Source organism: Camelus dromedarius, chromosome 9 (genome assembly GCF_036321535.1).
Source record: "Camelus dromedarius isolate mCamDro1 chromosome 9, mCamDro1.pat, whole genome shotgun sequence".
Lineage (NCBI taxonomy): Eukaryota > Metazoa > Chordata > Mammalia > Artiodactyla > Camelidae > Camelus > Camelus dromedarius.
The window spans coordinates 69689011-69704807 of NC_087444.1; the positions used below are offsets into that span (position 1 = coordinate 69689011).

The 15797-nt window shown below is 44.5% G+C and overlaps 2 protein-coding genes and 1 pseudogene across 3 annotated transcripts in view; 2 read left to right on the forward strand and 1 right to left on the reverse strand.

The window, feature by feature from the left end:
• DMAC2 (distal membrane arm assembly component 2) overlaps positions 1–15797 on the reverse strand; it is a 42980-nt gene that overhangs the window by 2838 nt on the left and 24345 nt on the right. The window contains exons 1-2 of one of the 2 annotated variants that reach the window (XM_010985245.3): positions 2551–2587; positions 613–809 (exon numbers count right to left, since the gene is read on the reverse strand). In XM_010985245.3, the coding sequence (XP_010983547.1) occupies positions 613–809; positions 2551–2568 (215 nt within the window). In that variant the 5' untranslated portion in view covers positions 2569–2587. Of the gene's footprint in view, positions 1–612; positions 810–2550; positions 2588–15797 lie in introns of those variants that run through there. The other variant, XM_064489350.1, reaches the window with a different exon arrangement.
• On the forward strand, positions 3409–3508 carry LOC116155027 (U6atac minor spliceosomal RNA; annotated as a pseudogene).
• Positions 5921–7930, forward strand: ERICH4 (glutamate rich 4). The gene is made up of 2 exons (XM_010985246.3): positions 5921–6138; positions 7230–7930. Exons 1-2 carry the CDS (start codon positions 5965–5967, stop codon positions 7440–7442), a joined length of 387 nt encoding a protein of 128 aa, XP_010983548.1. The 5' UTR covers positions 5921–5964; the 3' UTR covers positions 7443–7930.

Below are 15797 nucleotides of genomic sequence, written 5' to 3' on the forward strand. Positions count from 1 at the left end.
ACAGCAGTAAGGCCATCAGCTGACGGGGTTGGGGGAGTCTCTGGTGGAGGTCTCAAAGCTCAGTAGGGGCCAGGTTTTCAGCCTCAGAGTTTGGCTTTTATTCTAGTTGCTACTGGAAACCATTTGAGGGTTTGAGGCAAAGCAGTCATGTGACCCATTCTGCTCTCTGAAGAGTCCTCTGGCTGCTCTGGAGACTATGACAGACTGTAGGGGCAAGAGGTGACCAGGTAAGAGATGACCGCTGGGCAAACCTGTGACATTCTAGTATTTTACTGATGGACTGGATGTGGACGGAAGGGATGGAAAGAGAGGAATCAGGGATGACTCCTCAGAATGTGGCTGTTCACTGGGATGGAGAAGGCTTGGGGTGAGAAGACTTTCTAGGGGGAATCAAGGGTGTGCTGTTAGCCACATAGTCTGAAGTGCCAGCTCGAACTCCAAGAGGAGATGGTGGGCGGCAGGCGGCCTTTATGCGCTGGAATGTGGGAAAGGTGTGGGCTGGAGATGACGCTGCAAGCGGGCATAGCTGGCACCGCCTGGAGTGGCAAGGGCAGGGTGGGCACCGACTAGGGAGGCCTGAACAGCAGGGTCTTGCAGGCCAGGGATTCTCACCGATTCTTCTGGTGCACCTTCAACACCTGCTTTCGGAGCAGGTACTCCCTCACGGCCGCCACGTCATAGAATCGGTCTGCCAGGAACTGGAACAGCGTCCTCCCCTTCCTCTGAATGCCCTCCGGGTCCACTGCCCTGCTCAGGCCACGGATGCTGCCGGTACCCCAGTTCCATACCGGGGCCGCCAGGCGCAGGGACTGGGGAAGAGGAGACGGGAGGAGGGGCTGAGCCTGGAGCCTCCTGTGAGACACACAGCGGGATCCCCCTGTGCTTGCTCCACAAATCCCCCTCCCCAAAGCTTTCCGCTCACTTAATCCTCCATTCAGAACTTCCAAATTCTCTGGGATCCACAAAATGTCCTCATGTTTTCCCCAAGTTCTGCTCCTAAATTCTCCTTGATTTGGCCAAATATTCTTGGTTTCCCCAAATCCTCCCAATTTCCCCCAAACCCTTATTTTCTCAAAACCTCTATTATCTGACCTCTTAGTTTCCCACAAATTCTCCTCTTAATTTTATCCAATTCTCCCCAGAGTCTTCCTGAATAACACATTCCTTTACCCCAAATATAATCTTTTCTCCAAACCACCCTTAACTTGTTAAAGCTCCCAAACTCTTCCTTCAATTTCCCCTCTGAAGTTTTCTCTTAGCCTCTTCCATTTCTCCTTTTGCTTTAACCACATTCTCCTGATAATTTTGCCCAAATTCTTATTTTCCCTCAAAATTCCTCTTAAGCTCCCAATCTTACTTCATTTCTTAATTGAATGTCATCTAGCCTTTTTTTTTTTGTAATTTAAGTATAGTCGGTTATAATGTGTCAATTTCTGGTGCACAGCACAATGTCCCAGTCACACGTATACATACATATATTCGTTTTCATATTCTTTTTCATTTAAGGTTATTACAAGATATTGAATATAGTTCCCTGTGCTATACAGAAGAAATCTGCTTTTTTATATCTACTTTTATATATAGTGGCTAACATTTGCAAATCTCAAACTCCCAAATTTATCCTTTCCCACCCTCTTCCCTTCTGGTAACCATAAGATTGTTTACTATGTCTGCAAATCTGTTTTGTAGATGAGTTCATTAGTGTCTTTTTTTTCTTTTTTTTTTTTTTTCAGATTCCACGTATGAATGATATCATATGGTATTTTTCTTTCTCTTTCCGGCTTACTTCACTTAGAATGAAGATCTCCTGGTCTATCCATGTTGCTACAAATGGCAATATTTTATTCCTTTTTTTAAATCACTGAGTAGTGTTCCATTGTATAAATATACCACAGCTTATTTATCTAGTTATCTGTGGATGGATATTTAGGTTGCTTCCATGTCTTGGCTGTTGTATATAGTGCGGCTGTGAACCTTGCCAACCTCTTACTTTAATTTTTCGTTAAGTCTATCCCTTGATTTTGCCCATTCTTCCTAAATTCTCTCCACCAATATGGCAAATTCTCCCCTTAATTTCTCCTAGGTCCTTCCTTGGAATTCCCAAATTCACCTCTTGGTTCCTGCCCCCCCCCCCCCACACCCATCATCCCTTTGGCTTTCCATCAAAATTCCTAACTCTCCCATGAGTTGCCCTCATTTGTATCCTTTGGTCCCCTACCCTAGGACCTCAAATCCCAGTTTCTCGGCCAATCCCTTCCAAACCCTCATCCCTTGCAGGTCCCACTCTCACCCGCCCGCAGTCGGATCCCTTCCTAACTGGCTGGGCGCCCTTTCTCACACCGAACGCCCTGCTTCCCCACTGGTTTCTCTCCTCTGCGGTCTGTGACCCGCACGGATCCTTCCCGACCCCCTGCGGCCACACGTCTCCGCTCAGCGTGAGAGTTAGCGGGACAGGCCCTCTGCTCCCTCCTGCTCCTTGCTTCCTGGGGGCCGACAGAAGCCCTGAAGGCAGAGGGGCTAATTTTAGGGGCTCTAACTAAAGTCACCCACCGTCCTCGGCGCCACCATCTTGTTAAGACTACGTAACCGGAAGGGGCTGGCCTTTTTTTAATCCTACCCATCCGATTCAGGCTCGGGTGTCTTTTCTCATGGCCACGCCCCCTCCGTTTTCCAACCCTCCTCTTAAAGGAACACACACTTTTCACTCTTCTAGGGGTTAAGGATCGGTTGGCGTCCCTTCTTCCACGGGCCTTAGTATGTGGGACTCCGCAGCATTTCCCTAGAAGAGGGTGGGCATTCCTTCCTGTTGGAGTACCTTCCTGACCTCCCACTGCACTCACAGCCCCCCTCAGCTTTCCTGTTCCTCTAGCTCTGGCTTGCTACCTCCCTAGAAAAGGGAATGATGCGCTAAGAAACTGTTGGCTTCTTTCTTTAAAGCAGGGTTAGGGACGGGAAAGGTGTGGGTGGTGGGTGTTGAGGTTAGATCTAGGTAAGGGACAGAAGTGGGATCTCAAGACTAGCATTGTGATGTGTTCACAATTTTAGTTTGGAGTTCAAGGCTAGAATTTGGCGTGAAAATTCAATACGAGGTCTTATGGATAGAATTATTTATTCATTCTACAAATATTTACTGAGTCTCTACCACGTGGCAGGCACTGTTCTCGGTACTGAGGTTGCCGTGGTGAACAGGGCAGACCAAGCTTCTTCGGCAGGAAGTCAACATTCCAGGCAGAGAGAGGATGGGTAAGAAACAAATGAATAGGCAAGATAATTTCAGACAGTGTTTGATAAGAGGCAAATAAAAACAGGCACTATAAAAGGGAGTGACTGGGGCATAGGGCCACCGGCAAAGACCTTTGTGAAGAGATGACATTTTAGCGAAAAACAGCCATTCAGAGATCTGGGGGAGTGTTGTATGAAAGAGAGAAGGTTAGCACTCCCCTTGACAAGGATGAAAGAGTCACTCGGGCCTGACAATACGTATCTAACCGTCGTGGGGTTGTTTTGCTAGAGAGGGTGTGGAGAAAAAGGAACCCTCCTACACTGTTGGTGGGAATGTAGTTTGGTACAGCCATTATGGAAAACAGTATGGAGATTCCCCCCCAAAATAAAAATAGACTTGCCGTTCGATTCAGCAATCCCACTCCTGGGCATATATCTGGAGGGAACTCTAATTCCAAAAGACACATGCACCCCAATGTTCACAGCAGCAATATATACAATAGCCAAGGCATGGAAGCAAACTAAATGTCCATCAGTAGATGACTGGATAAAGAAGATGTGAGATAGATATATACATATATATATCTCATATATATATATTACTCAACCATAAAAAAGAATAAAATAATGCCATTTGCAGCAACATGGATAGACCTGGAGATCATCATTCTAAGTGAAGTAAGCCAGAAAGAGAAGAAAAATGCCATATGATATCACTCTTATGTGGAATCTAAAAAATAAAAAAAATAAAAAAAAAAACATGAACTTATTTACAAAACAGAAACAGACTCACAGAAAGTAAACTTATGGTTATCAGTGGGGAAAGGGGGTGGGAAGGGATAAATTGGGAATTCAAGATCTGCAGATACTAACTACTATATATAAAATAGAAAAACAGTAAGTTTCTTCTGTATTGCACAGGGAACTATATTCAATATCTTGTAGTAACCTATAATGAAAAACAATATGAAAATGAATATATGTATGTATAGGTATAACTGAAATTTATGCTGTACACCAGAAATTAACACAACATTGTAAACTGACTATACTTCAATAAATTAAACAAAAAAAGATCTGGGGGAAATGTGTTTCAGGCAGAGGTAACAGCTAGTGCAAAGGCTCAGAGGTGGGACCAGCTTGCAGAGAGAGGTGGGAGACTGGGTCAGAGAGGTGAGCAAGAAGCTGACTAATTTATTCCATTTGCAGGGGCATGATCTGATTTACATTTTCTAAGGATCATTTCTGCCCAGTGGAAAACAGACCTTAGAGGGCAAGGGGGGAAAGCAGGGTTCAGGGAAGAGGCTACTGCAATAGTCCAGGCAGGAGATGAGTCCTGTGGGCAGTAGCAGGAACGGGGCAATGGAAATGGTGAGAAGTGCCCAGGTTATGAGTGTTTTGAGGACAAAGCCAATAGCTTGAGAAACTAAAAGAATAGTGATGCCATTTATGGAGATGGGGAAACTGGGAAAGCAGCAGGTACAGAAAGGTAGGTGTGGTAGGCTGAATAGCGCCCCCCCCATATCTACATCTTGATTCCCGGAGCTTGTGAATATGTTACTTTATATGGTAAAGGGAAGATGTGATTAAGTATCTTGAGATGGGGAGGTTATCCTGGATGATCTCGATGGGCCCAGTGTAATCACGAAAGTCCTATTTGGATGGAGGCAGAAGAGTCAAGAAGTAGGAGATGTGATGACAGGTGCAAGAGGTTGGAAGGATGCAGGGAAGGGCTTATGAGCCAAGGAATGCAGGTGGCTTCTAGAAGCTAAGAAAGGCTAGGAAATGGATTCTTCCCTGGAGCCTCCCGGCCCTGTGGACCCACTTCAGACTTCAGACCTCTAGAACTATAAGATAACAACTCTGTGTTGTTTTAAACCACTAAGTTTGTAGTAATTTGTCACAACAGCAATAGGAAACTAATAGTGGGGTAGGTCTCAGCTGAGAGATCTGTTTTGACCATATTCATGGTCATGAGATGGCTGAGACGTCCAGGTGGAGATGCTGAGTAAAGGTCTGGGGGTCAGGACTAGAGTCAGAGACGGGGGAGCCATTGACATATAGGTGGAATTTTCACACCCCTGAAAGAGGGGTTCTAGCTGAGGGTGGCCCACAGTGCATCCTGACCTTCTCCGTGGCAGGGCCCAAGACGCTAGTGATAATGACTGCAGGCAAGTCTAGGGTGGGCAGAACTGGCTGCTCAGCTGTGGGCCAGCAGCCTGGACACCGAGGCACTGCAGCCAAGGAATCGTTCTCCTGGAAGCCACTTCTGGCTCCTCAGGCACATGGATCAGGGAGCTGTGGGAGGGCTGGAGTGGAGAATACAGGCAAAGACCCAGCAGGAGGAAGCCAGAGGTCAAGTGGAGAAGGCTGCAGGGGAGGCTGGGGAGGAGCAGTTGGAAGGACCCAGGAGGGGGCAGGAAGGATGAGGCAGCGCATCCACACACCCGGTGAGGGGTCCTGCCTGAGAAGAGTCAGGGACAGTGGTGTCTGACCTCCGCCAAAGGGGCTGTGGTTGGATTCTTAAGAACAGAGTTGAAGTTAAACTTCAGTATGAAAAACAAACAAAAAAACCAAAACCCACACGAGGCTGCTGATTCTCAGGGGAAAATGGACTTTGGGATGCCCAGTCCCCCTCCCCCACCCCTACTGCCCTTTACTCCCCTCCCCCCAGCTCCCTGGGGGACTGGGTCACTCTGGACCTTGCTACTTCCTGCTCCTGGCTGTCACTACCCAAAGACTATGGAGCTGTGGAAGCAGCTGAGGCAGGCTGGACTGGTGCCTCCGGGGCTGGGCCCACCTCCCCGGGCCCTGAACGGGTTCCCCCCAGTGGAGAAGGTGGGTCAGACCCTCATGTTCCCAGGGGCTGACACTGGAAGTGCCAGGGAGAGTCTGCTGTGGATCTGGGAGGAGCTGGTGAGTGAGGGGTTTGGAGGGGCAAGAGATGGAGGTGGAGAGAATGGATGAATGATGGGGAATGTATGGAAATAAAAAGGCCGCAGATTGAAAGACAGAAAGTGAGAGACAGGACTAGAGAAGTAGGGGCAGAGACAGACACAGAGAGAGAGAGAGAAAAAAAAAAAGACATGGAGACAGACCCAGCGAGACAGAGACAAGATATGGAGAGCAGAGACTGAGAACCACAACAGACTCAGATTAAATCTGAGAGACAGAGAGGTAGAGAAACAGAGACAGACAGAAAGACAGGGATCTGGAAAGACAGGGACAGAGACAGTCAAGCAGAGACAGAGAGACAGAGAGGGATAACAAGAGAGGGAGACAGAATAAGAGAGACAAAGAGACAGACTCAAAGACACACAGAGAGAAAGAGAGATGGGGACAGTGAGGGCCAATGGAATGGAGAGGCCAAGGCAGAGGGAGACAGAGGCAGAGATCAGAGACAGAAGAGGATGGCAGTTAAAGTCCAGGGACACAGTGAGGACTCCACCCATGTGCTGTGGGCCAGGACCTTTAAAGAAAAAGTAATTGATGACACCTGTGAAAGATGGCCAGGCCCTAAGTATGGGGATCACTGCGGTGGGATTTTGCAGTAAAGGAAACAGAATGGGCTCAGCTCCGAACACAGCATAGGCAAGAGGAAAATTACAGCCAAGGAGCAGGGGAGGGGTCAGGGGACAGAAAATTCCTAAGAGGAAACATCTGGGGTTAGGGGGGATTCTGGCTAAACCAACCTAGCAGGATTCTTGCTGAAGGCAGGCCCGGGTGAGCAGCCATCACCTGGGGGAGGGGGGAGGGCAAGGAACCTGATCAGATATTGAGAGAATGATGAGATATGGAGGAGGGGGAGTCTTGCTAAAACTGGATTTTACAAGGAAGTGCTGATGGGCCCAGGAAAATGTTCAGGATCCTCACTAAAATTTGGTCAGGCAAAGATCTATGCCGGGGCTTGAGCTGGGAGCCACTCCCACCCAGGGTTCGAGGTGGGGGCACACTAACCCCTCGCCCTCTGAGGTGGGGTGCCCATGACTCCCCCTTCCCACTCACAGGGGAACCTCCGCCGAGTGGATGTCCAGCTGCTGGGCCAGCTGTGCAGCCTGGGGCTGGAGATGGGGGCGCTTCGGGAAGAACTCGTCACCTTACTGGAAGAGGAGGAGGAGGAGAGCATCGAGGAAGAGGACAGAGAGCTGGAAGGGAAGCAGGAGGGGGCCTCCAGCCCTGCCCCAGGCCGCCGCCTCCCTGACTTTGAGATGACTATCTGAGGCCCAGCCAATGTGCTTCCGAGGGACACATGAATGATATGCAAGTTTATGCAAAGAAGGTGGGGGGATTTGCACGTCAAATCAACCTGCCAATGTCGATTTGGAATCGGCGTGCCTTCCTTGAGCAAGAGCTTTCCTAAAGATGTCTGAGATGAGATGGAGGTGTTGAGCTGTGGGGGGTATGTTTGCAGATGATGTGGGAGGTTTGCCGGGAAACTCTAGGTGTATTTGCAGATGCCCTGCAGATGTGCTGCAGGGGAGACAAGGGTCTTTCCAAATATGATGGAGATGTGTGCAGATGGCTGTTGAGCACTTGAAAAGTGGCCAGCCCTAGCAGAGGTGCGCTCTAAGTGTAACATACACGCTGAATTTTAGAGCTTGGTATGATAAACAGAATATTCAGCATTCCGATAGTTGTAAAAATTAATTACATATTGAAGTGACAATTTTGAGTATGTTGAGATAAATAAAAATATGACTAGAATCAACCTCACCTGTTTATTTTAAACTTTTTTATTGTGGTAAAATAACATTGCATAAAAGCTACCATTTTAACCATTTTTAAGTGTACAACTCAGTAGTTAAATGCATTCACATTGTGTGAATGTGTTTTCATCTTGCAAAACTGAAACCGTACTGATTAAACAATAACTCCTCATTCCCCCTTCCCACAGCCCTTGGCAAACACCCTTCTACTTTGTCTGTCTATGAATTTGACTACTCTCGGGACCTCCTGTGAGTGGGATCACACAGTATTTCTGTTTTGGGGACTGGCTTATTTCACTTAGCATAATATCCTCAAGGTTCATCCATGTTGCAGCATGTATGAGAATTTCCTTCCTTATTGAGGCTGAATAATATTCCATTGTATGTACAGTCACGTTTTGTTTGTCAATGGGCACTTGGATTGTTTCTACCTTTGGACTATTGTGACTAACGTTGCTATGAACAAGCGGGTACAAATATCTATCCAAGTCCCTGCTTTCAGTTCTGTTGGGTATATATAGCCAGATGTGGAATCGCTGGGCCGTACAGTCGTTCTATACCAAATTATCTGAGGAAGTGCCATACTGTTTTCCGCAGTGCCTGTACCATTTGCCACTCCCCTCCAACGGTGCGTGAGAGTTCCGGTTTGCCACCTCCTTGCCAACACTTGTTCTTTTTCTGTTTTTCATGATAGTCATCCTAGTGGATGTGAGGTGGTACCTTACTGTGGTTTTGATTTGCATTTCCCTAATGATTAATGATGTTGAACATCTTTTGCTATGCTTGTTCATCTATTTCTTTTTATGTTTTTAAATATGACTGCTAGAAAACTTAAAATTACATAAGTAGCTCCCGTTGTATTTCTCTTGTGCGCCACTATTTCAAACGTTTGAAAATGGAATGTGGGTGTGAGCAGATGCGCGGTGAGGCTTCATCGATGTTCCCAGATGCACTGCAGGGCATCACAGCTCCACCTGCAGGAGACAGGCAGATACCTGAGGATGGAAGCCGAGAAGCAGGGCTGCAAATGTAACTCCTGCCCAGTTCCACATTTGTAGAAAAGCTGCCCAGCCCAGCAGGTGGAGGGCTCCAGCCTGAGGAGAGAGAGCTCTTTGGGGAGCTATCAGAGAATGAAAGAGAATGGGAAAGAGAAAGAGGGTGGAAAGAGCATAACAAGTAGAAAAATTGCATAAACACAGGTTCTGGATGATCTAGCGGTCTGGCTCCTTGCTATTCAGAGTGTGGTCCATGGACCGGCAGGATCAGCATTGCTGTGGCTATCTACTGCTATATAATAAATGACTGCACAACTCAGCCGTTTTAAGCAATGACAACATGTATTTTGCTCACGAATCTGCAGTCTGCAAGGGTAACTCCTCTCAGTTCAAAGATGAGCTGTTGCGCTTCAGCTGGAACCATCTGAAGGCACCACCACTCACATGTCTGGTAGTTGATGCTGGCTATTGGCGGGGGCCTCAGTTCCTGTATGCATCTCTCTACGTGGGAGAGACTGGCTTTCACACAGTGTGGTGGGTGGGTTCCAAAGGCAAATACAAAGAATAGAGAGCCAGGCAGAAGCCATACTGCCTTATAAAACCTAGCCTCAGATGCCAGGCAGTGACCCTCACCACATTCCACTTGTTGAGGCAACTGCAAAGGCTCAGGGGATGGGGAAATGGTTTCCACCTTTTTATGGGGGAACACAAGGTTCTGGAAGCGTGTGGGTCAGTGAAATGGAGCAGGGTGCTATGGGGCCCTCCTGGGTATGAAAGCCCCTCCATGTCCCTTATTTCTTGTTTGTAGAAAAAGGCTTTAGTCTCCTAGACCTTCCTTGAGTTGCAAAGAGCAGACTCAAATAGTTTACTAATTAGGGAAGGAAAGGAATGCAGAAACAAAGGGAAAACAGTCAATCAAGAAAAGTAATGATGGCTTAAACAAGGGTTCAGTGATCAAACAAAGTGCTAGTTCCTCCTCAGGGGATATACATAGTAATTTGATACACAGCTTTGAGTCGTTCTACAGAAACTAAGACCCCCACCCAGGTGGAGGATGGTGAGTACATGGACCACAAGCTAGTAGGCCCCAGACTGGTTGGAGTCAGGTTAGGTTCCTAAAACATCACCCTGTTACCTCACCACCAACCAATGAGAAGAAAGTCACATACCCTGCAGCCCTAACCCCACATGTTGCCTTTAAAAACCCTTCCCTGAAAGCCACTGGGGAGTTTGGGTCTTTTGAGCACAAGCTGCCCATTCTCCTTGCTTGCCACCTGCAAATAAATACTGTACTTTCCTTCACCACAACCTGGTGTCAGTAGATTGGCTTTGTTGTGCAGCGAGCAAGCGGACTCAAGTTCAGTTCAGTAACAACAAGACATACTGCTGTGGTCATTTTTGGAAAACACAATCTGCCACAACATCACCAGGAAGCTTGGTAGATGTGTTGATTCTCAGGTCTCATCCCCCTCCTGAATCAGAATCTATATTCTGCAAGATTTTTCAGATGCTTCCTTTGCATATTTGATTCAAGAAGCACTGTTCTAAATCACAAACAGCACTGTTTTGAGCATGAGAGGACATAAGTTTTGAAAGCTCCCTCTAGCTGCTGTGTGGGGCTGGGTTAGAGGGATCTCAAGTGGTGGCTGGATACAAGCAACCAAAGAAAAAAACAGATAAATTGGAATTCACCAAAACTAAACAGTACTGTATATCAAAACATATGATCAAAAGCAAAAAGACCAATTACCAGTATTGAAATTGAGTCAGTAATTCAAAAACTCCCAACAAACAAAAGTCCAGGACCAGAGGGCTTCACCAGTGAATTCTACCAAACGTTCAGAGAAGTTAACACCTATCCTTCAGAAACTATTCCAATAAATCCCCTTGGTTTTGGGGAAGAAGGCGAGAGACTTGTTTTCTCCTCGGTTGGCTGCATTGCGAATAGCCTCGCCACTGCGAATCTCATCTAGATGCTTCAGCTTGCTGCAAATGGGCAAGCCAACCTGGTTCGGTAACAAAACCACCCAGTTTGTGGTAATTTACTACGGCAGCCCTAGGCAACTAATACAATTGTTTTTTACATGAAAAGAAAGAAAGAAAGAAGAGAGAGAGAGAGAGAGAGAGAGAGAGAGAGAGAGAGAGAGAGAGAGAGAAGAAAGAAAGAAAGAAAGAAAGAAAGAAAGAAAGAAAGAAAGAAAGAAAGAAAGAAAGAAAGAAAGAAAGAGGAAAAGAAAAGAAAGAAAGGAAAAGAAAAGAAAGAAAGGAAAGAAAAGAAAGAAAAGAAGGAAATTATTCCAAAAAATTGCAGAGGAAGGAACACTTCTGAACTCATTCTATGAGGCCAGCATCACACTGTACCAAAACCAAAGACATCACAAAAAAGAAAATTGCAGGCCAATATTACTTATGAACATAGGTGCAAAAATCCTCAACAAAATAGCAGCAAACAGAATCCAACAATATATTAAAAGGATCATACACCATGATCAAGTGCGATTTATCCTAGAGATGCAAGGATTTTTCAGTATCTGCAAATCAGTGTAATACATTACATTAAAAAATTAAGAATAAAAACTAAATGGTCATTTCAAGAGATGCATAAAAAGCTTTTGATAAAATTCAACATCCAATTATAATAATAATAAAAAAAAAACTCCAGAAAGTAGGCATAGAGGGAACACACTTGAACATAATAAAGGTCATATATGACAAACCCACAGCTAACATCATACTCAGTGGTGAAAAGATGAAAGCATTTCCTTTGAATCAGGAACAAGACAAGGATGCCCACTCTTGCCAGTTTTATTCAATATAGTTGGAAGTCCTAGCCCCAGCAATCAGAGAAGATAAAAAAATAAAAAAATAAATCCAAACTGGAAAGGAAGAGCTAAAACTGTCACTGTTTGCAGATGACATGATACTACAGATAGAAAATCCTAAAGACACCACTAGAAAACGACTACAGCTCATCAATGAATTTGGTAAAGCTGCATGATAAAAAATTAATATACAGAAACCTGTTGCGTTTTTATACACTCACAACAAACTATCAGGAAGAGAAATGAAAGAAACAATCCCATTTAGCATCACATCAAAAGAAATAAAAAAACTAGAAATAAACCTACCTAAGGAGGCAAAAGATCTGTACTTGGAAAACTGTAAGACACTGATGAAAGAAATTGAAGATGATACAAACGGAAAGATACCATGCTCATGGACTGGAAGAATTACATTGTCAAAATGGCCATACTTCCCAAGGTAACCTACAGCTTCAATGCAACCCCTATCAAGTTATCAATGGCATTTTTCACAGAACTAGAACAAATGATTTAAACGTTTGCATGGAAACACAAAAGACCCCTAATAGTCAAAACAATCCTGAGAAAGAGCAGAGCTGGAAGAATCACACTCCCTGACTTCAGACTATACTACAAAGTTCAGTAATCAAAACAGTATGGTACTGGCACAAAGAGAGACACATAGATCAATGGGATGGGATAGAAAGTCCAGAAATAAACCCATGCACTTATGATCAATTAATGTCTGACAAAGGAGGCAAGAACATACAATGGAGAAAAGACAATCTCTTCAATAAGTGGTGCTGAGAAAACTGGACAGCTACCTGTAAAAGAATGAAACTAGAACATTCTCTAACACACATACAGAAGTAAACTCAAATGGATTAAAGACTTAAATGTAAGACTGATACTATAAAACTCCTAGAGGAAAACATAGGCAGAACACTCTTTGACATAAACTGCAGCATTTTTTTTCATCCAGCTCCTAATGTAAAGGAAATAAAAGCAAAAATAAATAAATGAGACCTAATTAAACTTAAAAGCTTTTGCACAGCAAAGGAAACCATGCACAAAGCAAACAAAAATCTACTGAATGGGAGAAAATACATGCAAATGATATGACTGATAAGGGGTTAATATCCAACATATATAAACAGCTCATACAACTCAACAACAAAAAGCAAACAATCCGATTAAAAAATGAGCAGAAGAACTGAATAGATATTTTTCCAAAGAGGAAATGCAGATGGGCAACAGGCACATGAAAAGATGCTCAACATTGCTAATCATCAGGGAAACACAAATCAAATCCACAGTGAGGTATCACCTCACACTGTCAGAATGGCCATCATCAAAAAGAGCACAAAAAACAAACGTTGGTGAGGATGTGGAGAACAGGGAACCCTTATACACTGCTGCAGGGAATGTAAATTAATGCAGCCACTGTGGAGAAGAGTATGAAGGTTCCTCAAAAAACTGAAAATAAAGCTACCACATGACCCAACAATTCCATCCCTAGTTATATATCTAAGGAAAATGAAGACACTAATTCAAAAAGATACATTAACCTCAGTGTTCATAACAGCATTATTTACAATAACTAAGATATTGAAGCAAACCAAGTGTCCATCAGCAGATAAATGGATAAAGATGGGCTTTACATATATATAAAATATATATATTACATATATATATACACACACATACACACATACATACAATGGAATATTACTCAGCCATAAAAAGAATAAAATTTTGCCATTTGCAATGGTATGGATGGACCTGGAGTATATTATGCTTAGTGAAATAAGTCAGACAGAGAAAGAAGAATAATGTATGTTATCACTCATATATGGAATCTAAAAATTAAACAAATACATGAATAAAACAAAGGAGAAAAAGACTCACAGATATAGAGAACCAACTATACCAGTGGGGAGAGGAAAGGGGAAAGCGGCAAGATAAGGGTAGGGGACTAAGAGGTACTACCTACTATGTATAAAATAAATCAGCTACAAGGACATATTGTACAGCACAGGGAATATAGGCAATTTTTTATAATAACTTTAAATAAGTGTGATCTATAAAATTTTGAATCACTATGTTGTACACTGGAAACTAATATCGCATTATAAAGAAACTACATCTTAAAAAAAAATCAAGTGACTTGGAAAGAAATTTCTCCAAAGAAGATACACAAATAGCCAATAAGCACATGTAAATCGTTCGACATCACTGGTCATTAGGGACTTGCAAATTAAAAACACAATGAGACACCACTTCACGCCCACTAGGAATGACTATAACCCAAAAAATGGAAATAGCAAGTGTGGATGAGGATGTGAAGGTATTGGAGCCCTGCTGCATTGCTGGTGGGAATGTAAAATGGTGTAGCAACTGTGGAAAACAGCCTGGCAGTTTCTCAAAAAGTTAAACATAAAGTTACCGTATGACCCAGCAATTCCACTCCTAGGTGTATACCCAAGGGAAATGGAAACGTAGGTCCACACAAAGACTTGTACATAAATGTTCATAGCAGGGTTGTCCACAAGAGCCAAATAATGGAAATAATCCAAATGTCCACATGTGATGAATATACATGTCATGTAACCAACTGTACATTATTCAGCTGTAGAAAGGAATGAAGGACTGATACACACTACATTGTGGATAAACCTTGAAAACACTATGCTCTGAAAGAAGCTGAATACAAGGCCACGTATGGCATGATTTCATTTGTATGAAATGTCCAGAAGAGGCAAATCCACAGAGAAAGTAGATTAGTGGTGGCCCGGGGTGGGGTGGGGGGCGGTGACGGAAGGGGAGACCAGGGAATGATTGCTTAACAGGTGCGAGGTTTTATTCTGAGCTGATGAAAATGTTCTGGAGTTACCTAGTGGGGATGGTTATCCAGCATGAATATACTATATATAAGCCACTGAATTGTACACTTTAAAAGGGTCACTTTTATGATGTATGAATTTATATCCCCCCAAATTGAAGTATTGGTCAGTAGAGGACCCAGGTGGGCCGGGAGGGGCCAGACGGGTCAGGGCTGTGGGGAGGGGGAAGCCGGTGGGGAGGAGGCTCAGGAGACTGATGGGCAGGACTGGGCATGGGGAGGGGCATTAGCCTGAGGACCGAGGGACGGGGACACAGAGGAGGAGTGGTTTGGGGGGAGGATCACGTGTGGTTCTTTTGCAGCTTGACTGTGTGCATGGGAGGCTATTAGGAAAATCAAAAATTACTTGCCTGACTTGTGTTTCTATTGAACGCACACCTGCTGTGGCGGACTGCTTCCACCAGATGGCGCCAAACACAGGCTTCTGCAGCCCCACCAGCTATGGGAGAAACCGGGTAGCGCTGGTGTGGGAAGGGAGAAACTTCAAGATCTGGTGTGGGAAGGGAGAAACTTCAAGATCTGGCTGAATAATTACCCCCAAAGATATCTGTGTTGTAATCCCTGGAACCTGTGAATGTTACCTTTTATGAAAAAAGGGACTTTGCAGATTTATGATTCTATGAAAGATACTGAGATGAGACGACTATGGTGGATTGTCTGGGTGAGCCCTAAATGGAATCACAAGTGTCCTTATAAGAGACAGAGAGCTATGTGACCACAGACGTGAGAAGATGATGTGATGACCGAAGCAACAGGCTGTGTGAGGAAGAGGCCACAAGCCAAGAATTGCAGTGGCCTCGAGATGATGGAAAAAATAAGGTAACATGTTCTCTCCTGAAGCCTCCAGAAGGAACGCAGCTCTGCCAACACCTTGATTTTAGTCTTCTGACTTCCAAAATTGTAACAGAATAAATGAGTGTTGTTTGAAGCCACTAAACTTGTGGCTGATTTAGAGATGGGCCCTTTGGCAGGTAATTAAAGTTACATGAGGTCATGAGGGGAGGCTCTCATGATGGGATCTGTGTCCTTATAAGATCTTTCTCTTTCTCTCTTTTTCTTTCTTTCTCCCAGCATGCACTGAGGATGGGCCATGTGAACACATAGTCAGAAGGCAGCCTTCTACGAGCCAGGAAGAGGGTGCTCACCAGGAACCAAACTGGCCAGACCCTTG